The sequence below is a fragment of the Danio rerio genome, chromosome 16 (genome assembly GCF_052040795.2).
Source record: "Danio rerio strain M-AB ecotype USA chromosome 16, GRCz13ab, whole genome shotgun sequence".
NCBI lineage: Eukaryota > Metazoa > Chordata > Actinopteri > Cypriniformes > Danionidae > Danio > Danio rerio.
Window position 1 is genome coordinate 53,702,501 of NC_141036.1, and position 22,101 is coordinate 53,724,601.

Here is a 22,101-nt window from a genome sequence, read left to right on the forward strand (position 1 = left end):
TTTTCAACAAGTGTTTCAGACAAATACTCTATAAGGATTTCTAATAATGTCGTTAAAGAATTTTTCAACAAACATTTGTGTAAACACTATATATATTATATATATTTCCCAAATTATGTTTAACAGAGCAAGGACATTTTCACAGTTTGTCAGATCTTTTTTTTTTCATCTGGAGAAAGTCTTATTTGTTTTATTTTGGCTAGAATAAAATAAGTTTTAATTTTTTTAAAACCATTTTAAGGTCAAATTTATTAGCCTCTTTAAGCAATACATTTTTTGATCTTTATATTTTTATATTTTTCAATTTTTCGAGTCTACAGAACAAACCATTGTTATACAATAATTTGCCTAATTACCCTATCCTGCCTAGTTAACCTAATTAACCTAGTTTAACCTTTAAATGTAACTTTAAGCTGAATACTAGCATCTTGTAAAATATGTAGTAAAATATTATTTACTGTCATCATGGCAAATATAAAATAAATCAGTTATTAGAAATGAGTTATTAAAACTATTATGTTTTGAAATGTGTTGTAGAGATCCTCTCTCTATTAAACAGAAATTTGGGGGTAAATCAGGGGGGTCTAATAATTCAGGGGGGCCAATAATTCTGACTTCAACTGTGTATATGTGTATATTTTATGCAAAAATGTTGTTTAGTTTTATGCAAAAACCTTTCTTTGGCTGCAAAGTAAAGTGCTCTTTCTTTATAAGAGAAGATCAGAGTGAAATGTCATTCAGTTTCTAGAGAAATCTAGGTAATATCATGTTTTTCCTGTTAGAAATATGCAGTGTAGCAGTATTGAGATGTGTGAAATTAAATTGAAACTTTGAAATAGACTGTGCAAAAGTTTGGGCACCCTCTTTTTTTTTTTTTTTGTATATTTCAAAACCTGTAATCACTAAATGCTGATTGATTACTACAAAAAATTGATTTGAGTGACCATAACAACCCTAACACTAGATGCAACAATCATGAAAAAGGATATTTAAGATAGCTGATAGCAATTTGTGCTTCTCCTTATTGTGAACCTGAAAGTAGCAACATGGGAACATCAAAGTAAGACAATTCAACGACATGAATTAGGAGGATGCAAAAAGCTATCATAAAGGTTTAAAGTCTCCATCTCCACAGTCAGAAATATAGTAAGAAAATGGAAGGCCACAGGAACAGTTCTTGTGAAAGAAGATGTGCTTCTGAAAAGCAAAGGCGAAGAGAATGGTCACAGACAAACCACAGACCACTTCCAAAGAACTCCATGAACATCTTGCTGCTAATAATGTCATTGTACATCATTCCACACTCCAGCACGTTCTTCACAAAGAACAGCTCAATGGAAGCCCTTTTCTGCACTCTGCCAATGAGAAGAGCAGTTTGAGGTATGCAAAATCTCATCAGGACAAGTCTGAAGTATTTTGTAAAAATATACTGTGGACAGATGCCACAACTAACCGCTTTGCATGGCGGAAAATGAACACAGCATTCCAGCAGAAGAACCTGCTCCCTACTGTAAAATATGGTGGAGGGTCCATCATGCTGTGGGCCAAAAATAGGTACTGGAAACTGGTAATCAGTCAAAAGGCTGAAGTTACAGCAGGGTTGGATCATTCAGCAGGACAATGACCTAAAGCAAAGTTCCAGATATACCAAGGAATTCATGCTCAGACACGATGCAATATTCTAGAGTGGCTGTTTAAGTCCCCAGACCAGAACATCATCGAAAATCTATGGGTTGATTTGAAAAGGGCCGTTCACACTCATCACCCATCACATCTGACTAAACTGGAGAAATTCTGCAAGGAAGAATACCACAATGCCTCCAGCAAGAATTCAGGGACTTATTCTTGGCAATAAGAAGCTTCTACAGGCTGTTATTTCAGCACAAAGGTGACTTTACAAAAGACTGATGTCATTATTCTGTTGGGGTGCCCAAATTTATGCATCTGTCTGTTTTTGGTATGACTTAAGTTGGATTGCATCTGTTGATTAAATAATATCAGAACTGAAATGTAGCTTTTTCCATAGGGTATAAAATATAGCCAAATGAAATTGCTGATTTGAAAGGCCAGTAGGATGCAATTATATTAGGGGTGCCCAAACTTTTGCATAAAACATAAATATTTTAACTAAAACACAGATAACGTTGAACCATTCAATTAAAATTACTAAAAGAGACCTTGCCAGAACATTCCTAGAGTATTCAGCTGTGTTTTAGCTCACATAAGCAAACAACACTTAAGCAATAACCCACACTGCAAATAAACTGAAGAACCGTGTACACATTTGATCAAATAAAGTGCTTGTGGAGTTTTAGCATCAAATAAATGCGTGTTTAAGCCTGTGCAAACTCAGTACCGGTGTAAAAGCAGTATTTACCTTGAGAACGTCACCTTGAGCCAGATGAAAGCTGCTGGCAGAGATGTTGATTCCTTTTCCTGCTTGCACTTGGATGTTATAGATGCACTCATGGTTGTTATCGTAATTGCGAGGGTAGTTTGGGGACAACAGAACGCCGGCGTTTTTGGACACGGTTGATCCGCACTCAGCTGTGGACAGGAGAGGAAGGTGTCAATTCGGGTAAATTCATTAAACGCTAACATCTAGGTATCCAGAAAGGCAACCCAGACATAATAATATGATGTAGATTGAATAGAAAATAAATCTTGATAAAACAGTCACTCATTAGTTGCATTAGAGTCAGACGTGCATTGCAAAATGCATTCTATTATCAGTGTAAACAAATGGATAGACAAAGTCATGGCAGACTTTCTTTCTTGAGTTATTTGATTTGTCTTGTGTGACATTCTTTCAAAATTGTATTTAAAAGCCACTGAATGAAAAAAAAAGGTTTTCAATTAAGTTTATCAACGCATAAAGCATACCTCCAAACAAACTGTAAACATTGTTTTTATGTGAAACACTATTTAAAATCATGTGTTAATATTATATATATATATATATAAAAAAAAAAAAAAAAAAAAATATATATATATATATATATATATATATATATATATATATATATATATATATATATATACTTAGGGTGTAACGATACGCGTATTCGTATTGAACCGTTCGGTACGAGACTTTGGGTTCGGTACGCATTGCAAACCGAACGATTCAGACTAATATCTAAAAAGATAAAAAAAGCTCAAGCTCTTCTTATTGGCCCACTGTGCTAGAATCGAACGCAAATTCATTGGTTTATATCAGCTGTCAATCACTCGATGACGGGGAGCTTTTTCTTTTTTGCTGTATCGAAAACTTACCAAACCTTGACACCACTGTGTCATATCGAACCGAACCGTTTCACCCCTAATATATATATATATATATATATATATATATATATATATATATATATATATATATATATATATATATATATATATATATGCTGTATACAGGGCTTGACATTACATTTTTTGATCACCAGCCACTGTGGCTAGTAGTTTTCCAATGTTAGTAGCTACTCGCCATTTTCACTAGCCATAATTTTGTTGTTGGGAAAACATATATTATATACATAAATTTGATTTAGGCATGCTTACATTACACACTTTTCAATTTTGTGGTATGTCTACATGCTTCCTCATTGATTTAATAAAAAAAAATTTCATGACTTTTTAAGGCTCAACAATAAGGATTTACATTTTTGCAACCCCGACACTTCTGAACCAGCTAATCAAGCTCTTTCTAAAGCTCCAAGCAGGTGTGTTGAAGCAAGTTGGAGCTAAACTTTGCAGGACACCGGCCATACAGGACCGAGTTTAGACACCCCTGATCTAAAACTATACACAGTAGTTTGTCCATGCTATAAGTTCCCAGATCATCATGTAACTATAGATAAATAGATAGTTATCGCCTGTGTCTCACTTTGCACCTGATCATCCTCTTATTCTGTATTCACCTGCTTTCTTTTGCTCAGTGTACAGAAGCTGATCTGGGATCAGTTTATTGTATGGAGCGCATCTGTCAGTCAGGGCTTATACAAGCATTCAGTGGTTCAGAGGTTGCATATAAAAGGCGACAATCGACGCACAGTTTTAATAAAGGAAGTGGGATAGAATAGTAAAATACGGGAGAATTTTGGCAAAAACAGGAGTGTTTACATAAATGAAGTGAACAGGAAGTGTTTGTGGAGAAACAGTTTTTTGAGATAACGCAAAACATCTTTGCGAGATAATATGTTTTCCTATCACTTTTTTTTTTCCACCTAGTTTTTTTTTCTTCTACCAATTTTTTTCCCACCATCACATCCCTTCCAGGTCTCAATAGTTTACATCCAACCATTTCGGAGAGGGGTTCATTCTGCAGTCCAGGAGATAATTGGAAACATTTTTTTCTCCGCCTAACTTTTTTTTGTTGAATGACATTTTTAAAGACTTTTTTGACTTAAACATCTATTTACAACTCTTACATTTCTGGCGAAGAAATGTTTATTACTAAAATGGTCTACTTTTCAAACTCCAACTATTTCCATGTGGATTTCTCAGTTTTCAGTCTTTCTTCCTTTGTAAAAATAAACTTATGACCTTAACCACAAACAGGACAAATTCAGGAGACTTTTAAAGCCTCTCCAATCCTTTTTACATAAACTCCAAAATTTTTATTCTAAAAAAAGTTCTGGCTTTTTCTGTTTTGCTTTGTTATTTTTAATGTTTTAATTATTATTATTATTTTTCTTTTTTAAAGTTACATTTTTAAATGTTTATTTAATTTGCAGCGCTTGGGGATGGTTTGTTTGTTTGTTTGTTTGTCTGATTGTCTTTGGTGTTTGTACAATTTGAAAATCTTTATAAAAAAATATATAAAAATGTATAATAATAATAATAATAATAATAATAATATTTTGGTTTCACTGCTTTACATTTAACTTAATATGTTGCTTTTTATTTATATATTTTTTCTATTTATTCATTATATATATATATATATATATATATATATATCTCGAGCTCCAATGCAACCATGATGACTTGTGAAAGTGTGGATGTACAAGCGAATGAGAGCAGCAGACCACGTACCCACACACCTTGGCAGAGGTGCACTCCATATGCGCCGCCCGCCGCCCAAACAGCTGATCTGTGGAACTCCCTGCAGACGGTACCCAGGGTCACAGGAGAACGCCAGGGTGTCGCCGATGCCAAAGCTGCCACCGCTGTGCCTGCCAAACTGGGGCACGCCAGGGTCCTCGCATGGCTCCAGATCATACTCTGAAGAAAACAAGAAAGAAAGAAGTTTTGCGGGAAACTTTCTCCACGAACCTTATTTGCTATTGTATAACATTACACATTATTGTAGCAATGTTGACAGTTTACATATGAATGAATCAGTTTAGTCAGTTCTTTAATGACCCACTAATAAAGGCTGCATTTACACCTGTTTATACCTGTTTAAAAAGCAGAAAAATTCTCCTGCTGGCCTCATTTGCTGATGCATCATGTTACAGAGGTTGAACTTGCCAAATTAAATTAAATAATTGTAATAAATCTTGTACGATGCAGGATATGACATAATTCATGTAAACCATATGTGTTATTATTACTAAAGAGATTAATTACAAGCTCTATTGCAAGGCTAGTGAATGATTACAAAGGTGCTATTTTAAGAATCATGGCCTACTTATTAAAGAAAATTACTAAGAAAACAGCTAAATAAAATAAAATAAAATAAAATAAAATAAAATAAAATAAAATAAAATAAAATAAAATAAAAAAACAAATAAAATACAAAAAAAATTAAATTAATAAAAAAATTAAATTAAATAAAAAACAAATAAAATACTCAATAAATAAATTAATTAATCCAAAAAATTAAATTAAATAAAAAACAAATAAAATACTCAATAAATAAATTAATTAATTAAAAATGTAATTAAATAAAAATGTAAAATAAATAAAATACACAAATAAAATAAAAAATAAAAATAAATATTAAATTAATAATAAAATTAAATAAAAAAATACAATAAAATAAAACACAAATCTATTAAATGATGAATTAAAATTGACAATCAGTACCAAAAAGTGTTGCTAAAAATAAATAAAATTGTTTAAAAAGGTCTTGATTACCAAATAATTGCTTTGTACGATTTTATTTTACATTCACCAGGTGATACAAAACAAACGTTTCGTCACAATGCCATCCTCGGTGTGTGCATTGTAGCAAAATATTTTATATCACCCGGAAAATGTAAAATAAAAACTGTACGAAGTGTTATTTGATAAGTGTGAATCATGACCTTTTTAAACAATAGCATTGACAAGATTAACGCACCAAAAACTTTTTTTTAAAAACCGTGAACATGCAGGGCAAACTTCATTACTCTAAAAATAAGTTCAAGTAATAAATAAATTACTTATTTATTTATTATGTGTGCACTTTAATGCTTAATAAAAAAAATTAAAATGTATATTTTTTTTCTGCCAAATTACAAGGAAACATTTATAAAGAAGATAACCCCATAAGGCACTGAAAAGACAAGAATTGGACCAATTTTAAAAGAATCGATTGAATAAATGATTCAATGATTCATTCATATAGACCAGGGATGTCCAAACACGGTCCTGGGCCGGTGTCCTGCATAGATTCAATCCAACTTCCTTCAACTTCTTCTAGCACACTTAGAAAGAGCTTGATTAGCAAGTTCAGGTGTGTTTAATTGGGGTTGAAACTAAAATATGCAGTACACCGGCCCTTCAGGACCAAGTTTGGACATCCCTGATATAGACAGTCACTTTTAAACAAATGGTTTGAATGGATCCCTCATTAAGAATGGCACTTTCTGTCATTTCTCATGGTTTTATTAGCATATTTATTTATCAGTTTGCAGAAAAATATTATTTCATTTTTGTTATCGTAAAAAAAACATTGCACAACTTGGGATGTACAGTGCTAATATTAGCTAATACTTTAGGCTGAGATCTCATATCCCTGATTAAATGCCACACGGGGTCTCTTGATGCTTAATTTCAGCACGTTATTTCAGTCTTGATTTTTTCTTAATCTGGTTTGAAATCACATCGTGATTCACAGAGTAAACAGAGGTTGAACATTTACTCTGGGTTATCTGCAAACTCTCCAGCAATCAATTACAGCCATCATAGGAACAGTGTGAACCATTTCCACATATGTAAATGATATGCAGAACGGGCAGCAGCTGCGGTTTCAATTAGGTCCTGGTGCTGTAATGGGTTCAGATCAGTTTGACAGTCGATGGCAAAATGATGCCAATTGCTTGTTTGTCCTATTCGCTTTTTCTCTGAGCTCTAATATTCAATTATATTTCCAAACACAGATGTGTCCATACAACTTTGTCGCATAGCGAAATAGATTTCATATTATATAACAAAAGCAAGTCTCCTTCCCGAACATTAGTGGCGAAAAGCTTTTGTCTGCAGTTTCCCGCCTCATATTTTTTCGCATTATGCACGTCTGCTTCTGTCAATCCCATCAATATTCGCTAGCAGAAAAAGGTCAAGCGCAGTTTTCATCAGGGAATATATATTAGGCTAATATGGGAAATTGGCCGGTGGGTAACTGTATGGGTATTCATAACTCCAGTTCTTAATTAATGTATATGAAGGCTCAGTAAACATGAGCCAAATCCTATGGGCTCAATTCACAACTTGGCTTTCAATCAAACGCAGTGTCCTCTAACCGTGCTGAACTCGGGGAAACACTTCAGTTTATAGTCTGTTTTCACTTGAGTTATTGTTTTAGTCAGTTTAGGTGTACAAAACTTGGTAGATTTTTCTTTTTAAAAGACCTCAATGCAGTTTATTCACTTTTATTCAACAGTTTAAGTTTATTTTAGTGGGTCAGATAAAACAAAAATGAGAAACATTTCATTGATAACTAGCCAAATATTTCCTAATATCTTATTTATAGTTAAACAATGATCATCTTGACTACAATGAGGTTTGTTTGTGTCAGAATAGTTGTTTTAGAGTGTTTATTCAGATAATAATGTAAGTTTTAGTACATAAAATCACACACAAGCACACGCACGCACGCACACACACACACGCACGCACGCATGCACGCACACATGCACACACACACACTTAAAACACTCACACTAATATGCACAGCACACAGAAACAAACAAACTGAATCGTGCACAACATCCACACTCAAACAAACACACTAAAACTCACACACAAACACATAAACAAACACACTAGCATGGACAACACCGAAACAAACAAACTGAAACATGATTAACTCACACACACACACACACGCACAAACGCACACGCACGCACGCAAACAAACAAACAAACAAACAAACAAACAAACAAACAAACAAACACACAGAAAAAACTGAAACGTGCACAGCACACACACACACGCCCGCAAGCACACATGTACGTACGCATGCACGCACGCACACACACACACACACACACACACACACACACACACACACACACACACACACACACACACACACACACACACTTAAAACACTCACACTAATTTGCACAACACACAGAAAAAAACAAACTGAAACGTGCACAACACCCACACTCAAACAAACACACTTGCACACACTTAAAACTCACATAAAAACACATAAACAAACACACACACTCAAACAAACACACACATGCACACACTAAAACTCACACAAAAACACATAAACAAACACACACACTTAAACAAACACACACATGCCCACACTAAAACTCACACTCAAACACATAAACAAACACACTAGCACGCACAACACAGAAACAAACAAACTGAAACATGATTAACACACACACTAGCATGCACAACACAGAAACAAACAAACTGAAACATGATTAACACACACACTAGCATGCTCAACACAGAAACAAACAAACTGAAACATGATTAACACACACACGCATGCACGCAAACAAACAAACAAACAAACAAACAAACAGAAAAAACTGAAACGTGCACAGCACACACACACACGCCCGCACGCACGTATGTACGTACGCATGCACGCACGCACGCACACACACACACACACACACACACACACACACACACACACACGCGCACACACACACACACACACACACACACACACACACACACACACAAACACTCACACTAATTTGCACAACACACAGAAACAAACAAACAAAAATGTTGTTAAGTTTGAAACCCATTTAAATGGAAACCTGCACTGTAACTATACGATTACAGTACACACACACACGCGCACACACACACACACACACACACACACACACACACACACACACAAACACTCACACTAATTTGCACAACACACAGAAACAAACAAACTGAATCGTGCACAACACCCACACACAAACAAACACACACATGCACACACTAAAACTCACACACAAACACATAAACAAACACACTAGCATGCACAACACAGAAACAAACAAACTGAAACGTGCACAACACCCACACACAAACAAACACACTAAAACTGCTTGCTTACAGTTATTTAAATATGGTTTAATTATCATCATTTACAATAACATTGCTTTAATAGGAGATTAATTCTCCATGTACTGTACGTATAGTTAACTGGTGATCTAGCACCTTTAGCATTTTTTACGCACATATCCAAAGTGCACATAAAATTAGGTGGATGGGAACAGCTACTGTCAGTTCCTTACAGCTACTTTTAACTAACAGGTGACTGTGCCAAATAGTGGCCTGACATATCTAATATACTGTAGCATTTTTTTTTTTTTTATCGAGGATCACGTTGCCACTTTAAATTCAAATGAGACTGTGTCTATGTATCAGCATAGCCGGCAGATAGCTTTCTGCAACTCCCACATGGTTGTCCACTGAAGCTAAGCAGGGCTGCGCCTGGTCAGTACCTGGATGGGAAACCACCTGAGAAAGCTAGGTTGCTGCCCTAAGTGGTGTTAGTGGGTCCTAATGCCCCAGTATAGTGAAAGAGGACTCTATACTCATCAGTGAGTGCCGTCTTTCAGATGAGACGTTAAACCAAGGTCCCGACTTTATGTCGTCGTTAAAAATCCCAGGATGTCCTTTGAAAAGAGTAGGGGTTTAATATGGAACCAGATTAGTCTCAAAAGAAATTCACGCAAAAGACACAATGTACATATCTTTTTTTTTTCAGTTTCATTCAGTTTCTAATGACAGTATTACGTATTTTTCAAGAAAACAGCTGCTTTAGAACTTCAAATGTTCAACAACCTTACAGTTTTATATGTCTTAACAATAAAAATGAAAAACATATATCAACTTAGGTGAGGTTCAAACACAGGTCTAAGGGCATGATAACCCAACATACTGACCACTGGACCACAATGGTGCTGCAATGCTGGTGTGGCCGGAATGATACTTATGATTACCCTGCAGGATACATGTTGCTCAGGGCTGCGAGACAATAAATAAGAAAAGCAGAGCTGCGGCAAAATAATGGATAAAAAGAGTGAGGATATGGTCAAATAAATAAATACATTTTAAAAAGTGCGACTGCTGCTTTCTCCGTTCGCCATGCTGGAGAGGAACAGTCTGCGCAAAAGAAGCGCAGAGTTGGTTTCATAGCTCTCATCTGATTGGCTGAAAGGTACGAGTAGTCCTGACTCTGGCAGGAAAGTCTCAAAAATACACACACACACATCCACGGGGAGTCGTACGTGAAAGAGGATTTGCACATTCTCATTCAGGATGAACTCGCAAGTTTTAAACATTCAAAACATTTTGTACACTCTTATACATTTGCAAATGGTGTTTTGCATTTGTGAAACGTATTTTATGAAAATGTATTTTTATTTTGGGCACGTGAATTTTTTTTGTGAATATAAATAAATATTTTACGCACGTGAATTTGGTTTTATGCATGTGAATTTGGCTACATCGTGTCTTTTGCGTGAATTTCTTTTGAGACTAATCTGGTTCCATAGATTAACCCTGGCATCCTGGCCAATTCTGCTCACTGGCCTCTGTCCATAATGGCCTCCTAACCCTCCCCATATCATAATTGGCTTCATCACTATGTCTCCTCTCCACCAATCAGCTGGTGTGTGGTGTGCGGTCTGGCGCAAAATGGCTGCTGTCGCGTCATCCAGGTGGATGCTGCGCACTGGTGGTGGATGAGGAGATTCCCCCCTATGTGTAAAGTGCTTTGAGTACCCAGAAGAGCGCTATATAAATGTAAGGAATTATTATTATTATGAGCATAGTGGCAGATACAAAAACAAGACTAACATCCTGTGCTAACAATGGAGAGATCATCATTAGTGGGCGGGGCTTTCCCCCTCTGATGACACATACAACTTGGGGGAATGTTAATCAAAGTGTTTCCACAGACAGTGTTTATGAAGTGTAATTGTAAACAACACAATTATTACATTTTGACCATTAAAAGCTGACTATATTCACAAACTGTTGCCACAAATCTGTATTTAAACCCATAATAAAAGTGACTGTCGCATAATAGGTCCTCTTTAAAAATCCATTGGCATCCCAGGTGGATTTTGACTATGAACTTATCTACAGTTGTCAAATAGCTATCTTTTCCACTTTTTGCGTCAAAATGTGGATCAGCTAATTCCATTAGACGGCATCCCAGTTTAACCCAGTGCCCAGTGGGTATAGGCTGGTTGGCGTGCGGCACAGTGGGATCATCCAGTGGGGATCTGTGACTAATGAAAAACGCAGCCCAAAGCCAGCTCTAATATCAGCCACTGCTAAAGTCTGCCGGCAACACTGATAACTCTCACACTTTCAATAAGCCACTGAGACCGAGCTCAAGCTGTTGCCAATTGATTACCTTTATCAATGCACCAAGCTCCATCTATATCTAATTGCTGCTATGACTTTTCATAGAAACATTCTTGTAGGCACTGCTCTTGTCCTAGAATAACCTTCTGTATTAACAATGGATTTATGATTCATTTTAGATCTCCTATTAATGAACGGCAATGGCTATCGCACTCGTTCAGGTTTCAAAACTATTCTTACATTAAATAATAGATGGTAAAACTGTCAAGCGGAAAACATTCCTGACAATTTTAGGTCAGGACCGCTCCATCATTTTACAGTGAGTGTTGCATTAATATTCGTCTAATGTTCATGAAAACTCCATTCTGAACTGATGTTGGCGGATTATGTGAGAAGCGTTTTATGAATGATTCAGAGGAAATTGCTTCTGTTGGAATGCCTGTTTGTTTATACTCTTATTCTGAACTGAATGCAATGATTTGAAAAATGAGTGTACTTCAGATGCTTTCTATAAGAACAATGTCCTCCAATGATGACCTTAATGTATATTCATTTTTTAGAATGTTTGGAGCTTAGTTGGGTGGAAAAGAGTATTGTAAGTAGTCTTCATATTTTACCTTAAGAGAATGAATGCATGAATGAATGAATGAATGAATGAATGAATGAATGAAAATCATATGAGTTTGGAATGATGGATAAAATAAAAACATCATAATCTCTAAATAGTAAAATCTGAAATAATTTAAAGTATTAAAATTCAAGCAAGTGAATGAAAGAATGAATACATGAATGAATGAATGAATGAATAAATGAATTAATGAATGAATGAACAAACGAACGAACGGATGAACAAATGAATAAACGAACAAATAAACGAAACCATATGGTTTTGAAATAATAGATAAAACAAAAATGCCATAAATGTATAAAATGTCAAGTTTGAAATAACTTAAAGTAGTCAAATTTAAGTAAGCTAATGGATGAATGAATGAATGAATGAATGAATGAATGAATGAATGAATGAATGAATGAATGAATGAATGAATGAATGAATGAAACCATATGGGTTTGGAATAATGGATAAAACAAAAAGTCATGAATGTAAAAAATGTCAAATTTTAAATAACTTATAGTAGTAAAATTTCAGTGAATAATTAAATTAATTAATTAATTAATTAATTTGAAATAATAAAGTTAAGTGTAATGTAATGTGTATTTATATAGCACATTTATTGTGTATGGCCATACACCCAAAGCATTTCACAACCATGAGGGCGGTCTCTGCACACCACCACCAGTGTGCAGCATCCACTTGGATGATGCGACGGCAGCCACAGGACAACAGCGCCAGTGCGCTCACCTCACACCAGCTATTGGTGGAGTGGAGAGAGTGATAGAGCCAATTCGGTGGAAGGGGATAATTGGGAGGCCATGATCGTAAGGGCCGATAGAGTGACTTTGGCCAGGACACCAGGGTTACACCCCTGCTCTTTCACGAGAAGTGCCATGGGATTTTTAATGACCACAGAGACACAGGACCTCGGTTTAACGTCTCATCCGAAAGACGGCGCCCACTGACAGTGTAGTGTCCCCTTCACTTTTACTGGGGCATTAGGACTCACTCAGACCACAGGTTGAGCGCCCCCTGCTGGCCTCACTGACACCACTTCCAACAGCAACCTAGTGTTCCCTAGTGGTCTCCCATCCAGGTACTGACCAGGCTCAGCCCTGCTTAGCTTCAGTGAGTAACCGGTCTTGGGCTGCAGGGTGATATGGCTGTGGCCATAATGTGTAGCCAAGTGAATAAATGAATGAATGAATGAAAAAACATATGGGTTTGGAATGATTGATAAAAAAAATTCAGAAGTGTCTGAAATTTAACATGTAAAGTACTTTAAAGTAATACAATTTCTATAAATCAATGAATGAATGAAAAAAAACGAATAAACAAATTAATGCAAGAATGCATGCATGAATGAATGAATGAATAAATTGATGAATGAAATTTACTCATATGGGTTTGGAGTGATATAAATATAAAAAATGTAACATTTAAAATACTGTATATTAATTAAATGCAATTAAGCAAATGAATGAATGAATGAATGAATGAATGAATGAATGAATGAATGAATGAATGGAAACCATGTGGGTTAGGAATGATTCATTATAAATAACATCATAAATATATAAAATGTAACATTTAAAGTACTTTAAAGTCATATAATTTAAGCAAATAAACGAATGAATGAATGAATAAATGAATGAATGAATGAATGAATGAATGAATGAATGAATGAATGAATGAATGAATGAATGAATGAATGAAAACCATATGGGTTTGGAAGTACAGTAATAAAATAAAAACTTTTTATTTTATTTTGTATAAATCATTGTTAAAAAAAACTCTAGACAGAGACAGATGGAAAGACATCGAGAAAGAACAACAGACAGCAACAAAGAAAAAAAATGACATGACATACAGACAAAACAACATACAGTGAAAGTACAATAGAATGGAAGAACAATAGACAGACAGACAGATTCCAACAGCACACAAAGCTAGCTTGGTTCACCTGAGAACGAGATGTTGAAGCCCTGGAAGGAGATGGAGAAGTCTGAGATGAAGCGGAGCTGGGCTTTGAAGTTTCCGTACAGTCCGGCATTGACTGGCGGGGGTCGTTGCGAACCGGTGAGCCGAGCAAGAGGCCGCACGAAACTGCCGTTCTCCGTCAGCAGCAGATAGTCATGGTGATCCTCCAGGTGAAACGCATGAAACGTGAACTGCACACCTGAACAGAAGAGCAGCTATTTCACACTGACCAAAAAAATGTCAAAATGGGTCATGTCAGGACACATCACTCTTGGAGCAGAGGGCATAAAACAAATCCAGCATTTACCGTAAAAAAGACACTGTAAAAAATGGCTGTGATTTCAACGGTAAAATAACTGTAAAAATGCTACAGTCAAAATCCGTAACCTGGTTAATGGTATGTTCCCTTAATATATACGGCGATTAACCGTAAATTGACTTTCCCAGAATTCCCTGCATGGCACATCACTTTTTATGCTTTTTGTTGACATTAATATGGGTCTTTTTAGTTGTTTCTCCATCAGTTATGTACATTAGAGATTAATGATACATCTAATGTTATAAACAATGTTTATTTCATGACTTTAATTTTATGCGTGTTTCCATACTGGTGTTTATTAGCTGCGTGAATGACACTGAGCACCTTCTGTATGCTGATACTTTTTCTGCTTGTGGGAAAAATTGATTGTGATGAGCATTGGCTCATTATGTAACTTCCTCATCACCACCTGCATGTGGGTGTGCTAAATTGTATAACTGTGTAACAAAAGATGTGTAGATGTTGATCATTCAAAACACAGACATATCACCTCTATAAATTAATTAAATACGGTAGTTTACCTTAAAAATGAGAAATTACTTTTACGGTTTGTACCGTGTTTTTAATGGTAAAGTACTGGCAACCACAGCTGCCATTTTTTTTACCGTAAATTTTACGGATTTATTTTTTACAGTGTAGCTTAGGCTGGACCTTTGAAATAAATGTTAATGCTAATAAATGCAAAATTATAATACCCTTTTGTTTTGAAGGTATTCATTTCCTGCACTGAATACAATTCATTTGAAAGAATGTGTGTTTTGAAGAGAGGTTAATTATATGCGTGTTTGGACACATTTTGTTTAACCAGCAGCTTATTTTATACCATTGCTCAATTAAACTATAAAATATGAATTTGACTTGCCAATTCAGCTTATTTGTCTTATTTCCTCTGAACACTGAATTAAATAACTGTTTTGTGTATATATACTGTCTACAGAAATTGATAAAAAAAAGAGAAAACTTGGAATTTATCAGTTTGCCTGGATGTATAATTATTCTGCGTTCTGAATGATTTTGAGATATTGAGCTTCAAAGTTTTTGCATTCCATAGCAAACAATATGTGTGTTACCTTTGTTTTGTAAATAGAAAGTCTTAAAATGTAAACAACTCATAAACACACATCCCACAATGTAAATAAGTTATCAATTAATAAGAATATGCAACTTAATTTTGACAAAAATATCAGATAGAACCTTATAATTCTAAGGTGATGAAATGCTCTAAGGGTGTACTCACACTATGCTATACGAACCCTGCACGGACGCATTTCCTTGTTGTGTGCATTGTATGCTTGTACACTCAAAAAAATCAACTAGGCATGTATTGGATCAAATTAATTTGATCAGAACATGTTGATTCAATGAGACTGAGACGCTTCAAATCGACAACTCTCACTCTGGAGAGTCACTTCGCGCATATCAGTAGGTGGCGGTAGTGCGTTTGGATGTCACCATACGAAAACAACAAGAAGAAGTATCACCGTGTGTTTTTCGGCACAGTTTGGGAATTGGTTTTCCCAAGAGCTTGAATGTTATGCATGTTATGTTGTTGGCTAAATGTTTCCTATACATTTTATACTTTTACATTTTGAATAGGAGTACCAAAGTGAAGAAAGCTGTTTAAACTCAATTGGTAAAAAAAAAATGATGTTAACGTCCTACAGGTATTGCTTGGGGATCAGTTTTCTTAAGAGCCAAGGTTATTTTGTTGGCTAAATGTTTCTTATACTTTTTATATTACATATTACAATTTTGGATATTATATAACATTTTTTATCAGAATATTAAAGAAGAAATTTGTTTAAATGTGATTGGTGCCTGCTAAAGGCTATAATAAAAGAAAAAAAAAAAAAATATATATATATATATATATATATATATATATATATATATATATATAAAACATATATATATATATATATATATATATATATATATATATATATATATATATATATATATATATATATATATATATATATATATATATATATATATATATATATATATATTAACATGTTTTCTGTCCTTTTTGTGTTGAATTACTTAATTATAAATCTTGCTTCATAGTATTGTCATTTTAAAAATGTAATTTAATATTGAACAAGAAATTTACTAGCTGATTTAACAAGACATAATTTTGTTAAAGTAAAGCTTTAGTGTTACATTGAGTAAATTAGAATCATTTTAATTAAAATAGCACAATACAAACATTTTGAGTCAATTAGTTGCAAAGAAGTTAGACTGACATATTGGAACCATGTTTTATCTACAAATGTGCTTTGTGTTCATACAACATGTTCAAAGCAGTTCAGGTTTACTTGATTGGATTAGATGCATAAAGGGTGCCACGATTAAATCATGTTCATTCAACATTTTTTTTTTTTGAGTGTAGTGTGAGTGTAAATCTTGGCTGAGCGCAAAACTGAAGACATGACATCACTTTTAAGGGACTGTTTCATTTGGATTTATTAATCATGCCTACTTCTCAATAAAAGTGAGCTGTCATAGTTTAACAAAGATGCAAAACCCTTGCTGCATGTCAGCTGCCCCCTTCAGCAAACCTCCTAATATGTGCAGCATGATGATGTTCATGAATCTTTTTGAGCTTCAAAAGTGGTGGATCTGTATGTCATTACATCCCAGATGACTTAAAATACAACAAAACAATATAACTAAAGCAATCTCCATTGTACCGAGTGAAAGAGCTTCTCCTCAAAACTGATACCAATGACGTAAGCATGCTCAAAATCCAACCCAAGCTCATTTTGAAAACGTAGTCCCACGGACAATTCTGGAGACCGCGATTTACGTGGCTGGAGGTACATATGGCTGCATTTCATTTTTTAAGCAAATGCTACGAGGCGGTATGATGCCGCTCCTCTTCACGCTCGCCGGCTGACAGCTCACCTCCGTGTGGAGACCCAATGGGGGAGCCGACCTCGACGACGGCGATGACCGGGTTCGAGTCCAGGGGTCCGTTCTTCATACCTCGCTTAAATGATCTAAGATTATTTGGCAGATCCTGGATCTTTTAATCTTGATAACTGATCTCTCGCTAATTTGGTTCTTCAAACAAGTTCGCGAATCAGATTAGAATGTCTGGATAAACTGATCTGAGATTTTTGTGAAGGACAGATCTATCGATCCTCGAAATCATGATCAGCAATGCAACGATTGGCTGACGGCACAGCAGCGTAATGACATCATCTGATTAATATTCAATTATCCATGTGAGCAAAATTACATCAAATTAGCAGTAAACGGCTTGTTAAATATGACACGCAATAACCTTCCACATTTTTTGTGAGCTGCAGGCTTTACACTTTCATCTGTCAAGAGTATTCATCATGTATTTCAATGCAAATCAATGTATTTAGTTCTACATTTAGAAAAGATTTTCTTTATTATAGTAGCCGTTTTTTTAATCTGTGTAAAGAATAACTGGTTGTTTACAAAAGCATTTTCATATTGGTAAAGGCGTCTGCAACTTTTGTGAAGCATCAAATCACCGGCAAATTAACTATCAAAACATGTTCATGACTGCATAAATGTATTATTGCTTTTAAAAAAAGTCACATATTGTGCATTTCTATTATACACAATTTGTACTAAAGCGATCTAAAAAGTTCATATCAATAAGTTTTCTCTTTGCACCACCAGGTGGCAGTCTTTGTACTTTCATTTCGAGGGTGCAGATTGCATAAGTTTTATTAATATGTATAACTTAATTTATTTTATTAATGACTATAACTTTATATATATAGTTAAAAATATGTACCATTTTCCCAAGTGTATAACTACTACTGTAAGAAAATATTAGAATTGGGAACATACTTTCTGTATTATCTTTGCTTGAACTAAGCCGATCTAATCCTGTTTATATGAATTGAACCTGCTCCCGATCAGGTTTGACCTAGCAGAACTGTTGCTATGACAACAACTCTCGGATCAGCTTTGAAGAATGAAACGATCCTGGATCGTGCCAAATCGTCAATATCCAAATCCAGCTAACTGAGTAATCCAAGTACGAAGAACGGACCCCAGAGAAGAGCAGTTCCATAAATCAGGTAAGACGAAAACAAAATCCAAAAAATAATGTGAACTAATTCATAACGGGTCGAGAATGTGGTGAAATCCGAAAACGCGGTCAAAATCAGACGAGGGCTTTTCTTTTTCTGAACAGATTTTGTAAATCGTTGCTTGGGTTTAGGGAAGCGAGCTAGTGGGAGGGCGGACGAGTCAATCGATAAAACCGGTTGGGTTTAGGGAAGGAGGAGGAGGAGGGTGGGTTGGCCGATTGGTCGGTCGCCCAGTCAATCATTCAGTCAGTCGGTCGCTTGACAGCGGCCTCCGGCAGCTTTACGTGAGAATAGCGCGGGCGCTAACGGCGCTCGTGAGAGGCGTTCGAGATGGGAAACAGCGCACAAAGCGGCCTCTTGCAGATGCGCGAAAACAAAAACTGCACAAATACGTACCTCCCGGGATGTATTTTGCGGTCTCCAGAAACATACAGGACTACTTTTCCAGAATGAGCCTGGGTTGTCGAAATCAGAAGGTAAAATTGCAATGTGAGTGCAGGCCAAGGGGAAGAGAGGTAGGGGGACAATCACACCTGGGGATGGTTCAAGACAACCATGCCTAGTGTGAGTACACCCTAAATAACAACATTTATATTTAAAATTTAAAGTAAATGTTATCAGAACTTCATACAATAAAACAAATGCTAACATTTATCTCAAGCATACACCCAGTAAATCCAATCCGTCCAAGAGAAACTGAGAATTTCCAAGTGGTCTGTCAATTTTTTATGTGTGTGTTTGTGTTCAATACATAAAACTATAAAACATACACTCTTTTATGTGTTCACGGACACCTAACAAAATAAAGAAAGAATAAAAACCCAGAGCTTGGCCAGATAAGATATCAAACAAAAGCCAGTTCTCATCTTCTACAGACAGTGTATGAAGAAATCTCCCGGGCTCCTACCTTTGCCATGGCTGACCTCCAGAGTCCATGTGCAGTTTAATGAGTTGGGATAGAGCTCGGGGAAGCCGGGAGAGAGTATGATGCCCTCTGGGCCGTGCACATCGCCTCCGCACAGAGCTGCAGGAAGACACGTGTGGAATCTTAAAAAAAAGATCTTAAACTTTACTGGAAGCACATATGCAACTTTTTTTTTTGCATCACTTTCAGGAATTCTGTTGAGATAAGCAGTGATGAGCCTGGGGAATTCAAAGAGCACACTAACCTTCACCGGAAGTAAAAATACCACTGAAAGGTTAATGAGAGTAATGAGAAGTTCTTCTACTTTGAGCAGTTTTCCACCTGCCGTTTTCTCCAGAAAAGGTCACTTTACTATGCCCATAAAAGTTTTCTTAAGGGAAAAAAAGTGCTACTGCCCATGCAAATTCCTCTGCCATGGTGCCAGGGTGTTATGGGTGATTGCATGGCCATTGCTATGCGGTTAAAAAAGTTGTCTTAAAGTACTTGCAAACTTAAAGTACTATCAACTTGCTACAGCTCCATTCAAGTTTAATTGTTTCAAAGCAGCTTTACAAAAGATGCAGATTATTATATTACAATCAAATTCCGCAAAGTTAAAGATATTAGTTACCATAACTTCATTATTTATGAATAACATTAACTAATTAACTACTAACAAATAGTTTTTAAATGTTATAGCTATTATTATATAAACATAGTTAACCTGCAGTTATATATAGGTGATGAACATGTTTATTGAAGTGTACCCGAATCTACCTGCCTTTAAGCCAAGTTCAATTGGGCCAGAAAATAAAATAAAATAAAATAAAATAAAATAAAATAAAATAAAATAAAATAAAATTAAATTAAATTAAATTTAATTTAATTTAATTTTAAAGACTAAAACAATTTTGGGTGTAAAAAATCTGGGTGTTATTCTGTATGATGACTTAGGCATTGACAAACAGATAAATGCAGTGGTTAAACTTTTAAAAACAGTCAATTCTATCTAGTAAAAAAAATAATAATAATAATACGTGCTTTTATTACCACTTGATTGGACTATTGTATATCATTATGCTTTGGGATTATTCAGAAAACCTTATCCCGTTTACAATTAGTTCAAACTGCTGCTGCAAGGCTTTTAAATAGGTACTAAAAACATAACCACAATACACTAGTTTAACACTCTTTGCACTGGTTGCCTGTGCTCTATAGGGTCACTTTTTAAATTCTTCTCTTGGTTTTTAAATTTCTAAATGGCCTGGCGCCTTCTTATCTGTCAGACATGTTGATTAAGCATCAGCCTGGTCGGTCTCTTCGGTCATCCACTATGCATCCCTAAGTCGAGGCTGAAATGCAGAGGTGACCGTGCCTTCGCAGTAGCTGGTTCTTGGTTGTGGAATGCTCTGCCCTCTGTATTATGTCTGTTTCATCCTTGTCTGTTTTTAAATCTAGGATTGAAAACTTCCCTTTTTGATTTGGCCTTTTATCAATGAAAATTGTCTGTTTTAGCTATAATTTAATATTTTTAGGATTTTTCTTTGTTGTGATGTGTATTGTGCAGCCTATGGTCAACCCCTGGTTGTATTTATTAGTGCTATATAAACAAAACTGACATTGAAATTGGCATATTTGCTAACAGCTAAATGAAATAAGCATTGTTCCACTTCATTTGGTGCATGACATTCTGACAACCTTTACAACGCAAACCTGTGCATTTTTTGGGGGGTAAGCTAACCCATAAATGAAAATTGTTTCATTAATTACTCACCCTCATGTTGTTTCAGTCCCCCAAGAGGTTCTTTCACCTTTGAAACATGAATTTAGATAATTTTGATGAAATCCAAGAGCACTCTGACCCTCTATAAACTGAAATGGTCTCGAGACATTTACAGCCCAGAAAAGAAACCAAAAGCATTATGAAGTAGTTCAACTTTAATCATGAAGCTCCAAAAACTCCTTTGTGCATCTTTTATGTTTACACACACACACACACACACACACACACACACATATATATATATATATATATATATATATATGCCAGTTGCTGCTCGCATCAAATTCAAAGCTCTGATGTTTGCCTACAAAGTGACTTCTGGCCTTGCTCCTTCTTATCTGCTCTCACTTCTGCAGATCTATGTGCCCTCCAGAAACTTGCGTTCTGTGAATAAACGTCGCCTCGTGGTTCCATCCCAAAGAGGGAAGAAATCACTTTCGCTCACGCTCACGCTCAATCTGCCCAGTTGGTGGAATGAACTCCCTAACTGCATCAGAACAGCAGAGTCACTCGCTATTTTCATGAAACGACTAAAAACTCAACTATTTAGTCTCCACTTCACTTCCTAATCTGCAATTGCCTCTCTGAATATCACACTAACTGTACCCAAAATTAAAAAAAAAAAAATACTAATACTACTAATACTTTCCTTCTTAGACTTTACAGACCTGAAACTTGCCTATAGCACTTAT

General features: G+C 35.5%; 1 protein-coding gene across 3 annotated transcripts in view; it reads right to left on the minus strand.

Moving 5' to 3' along the window:
* csmd3a (CUB and Sushi multiple domains 3a) overlaps nt 1-22,101 on the minus strand; it is a 647,261-nt gene that overhangs the window by 381,461 nt on the left and 243,699 nt on the right. For all 3 annotated transcript variants that reach the window (XM_087287879.1, XM_087287878.1, XM_087287880.1), the window contains 4 exons: nt 19,630-19,746; nt 14,305-14,520; nt 5,032-5,220; nt 2,378-2,547 (listed from right to left, as the gene is read on the minus strand). In XM_087287879.1, the coding sequence (XP_087144005.1) occupies nt 2,378-2,547; nt 5,032-5,220; nt 14,305-14,520; nt 19,630-19,746 (692 nt within the window). The remainder of the gene's footprint in view (nt 1-2,377; nt 2,548-5,031; nt 5,221-14,304; nt 14,521-19,629; nt 19,747-22,101) is intronic.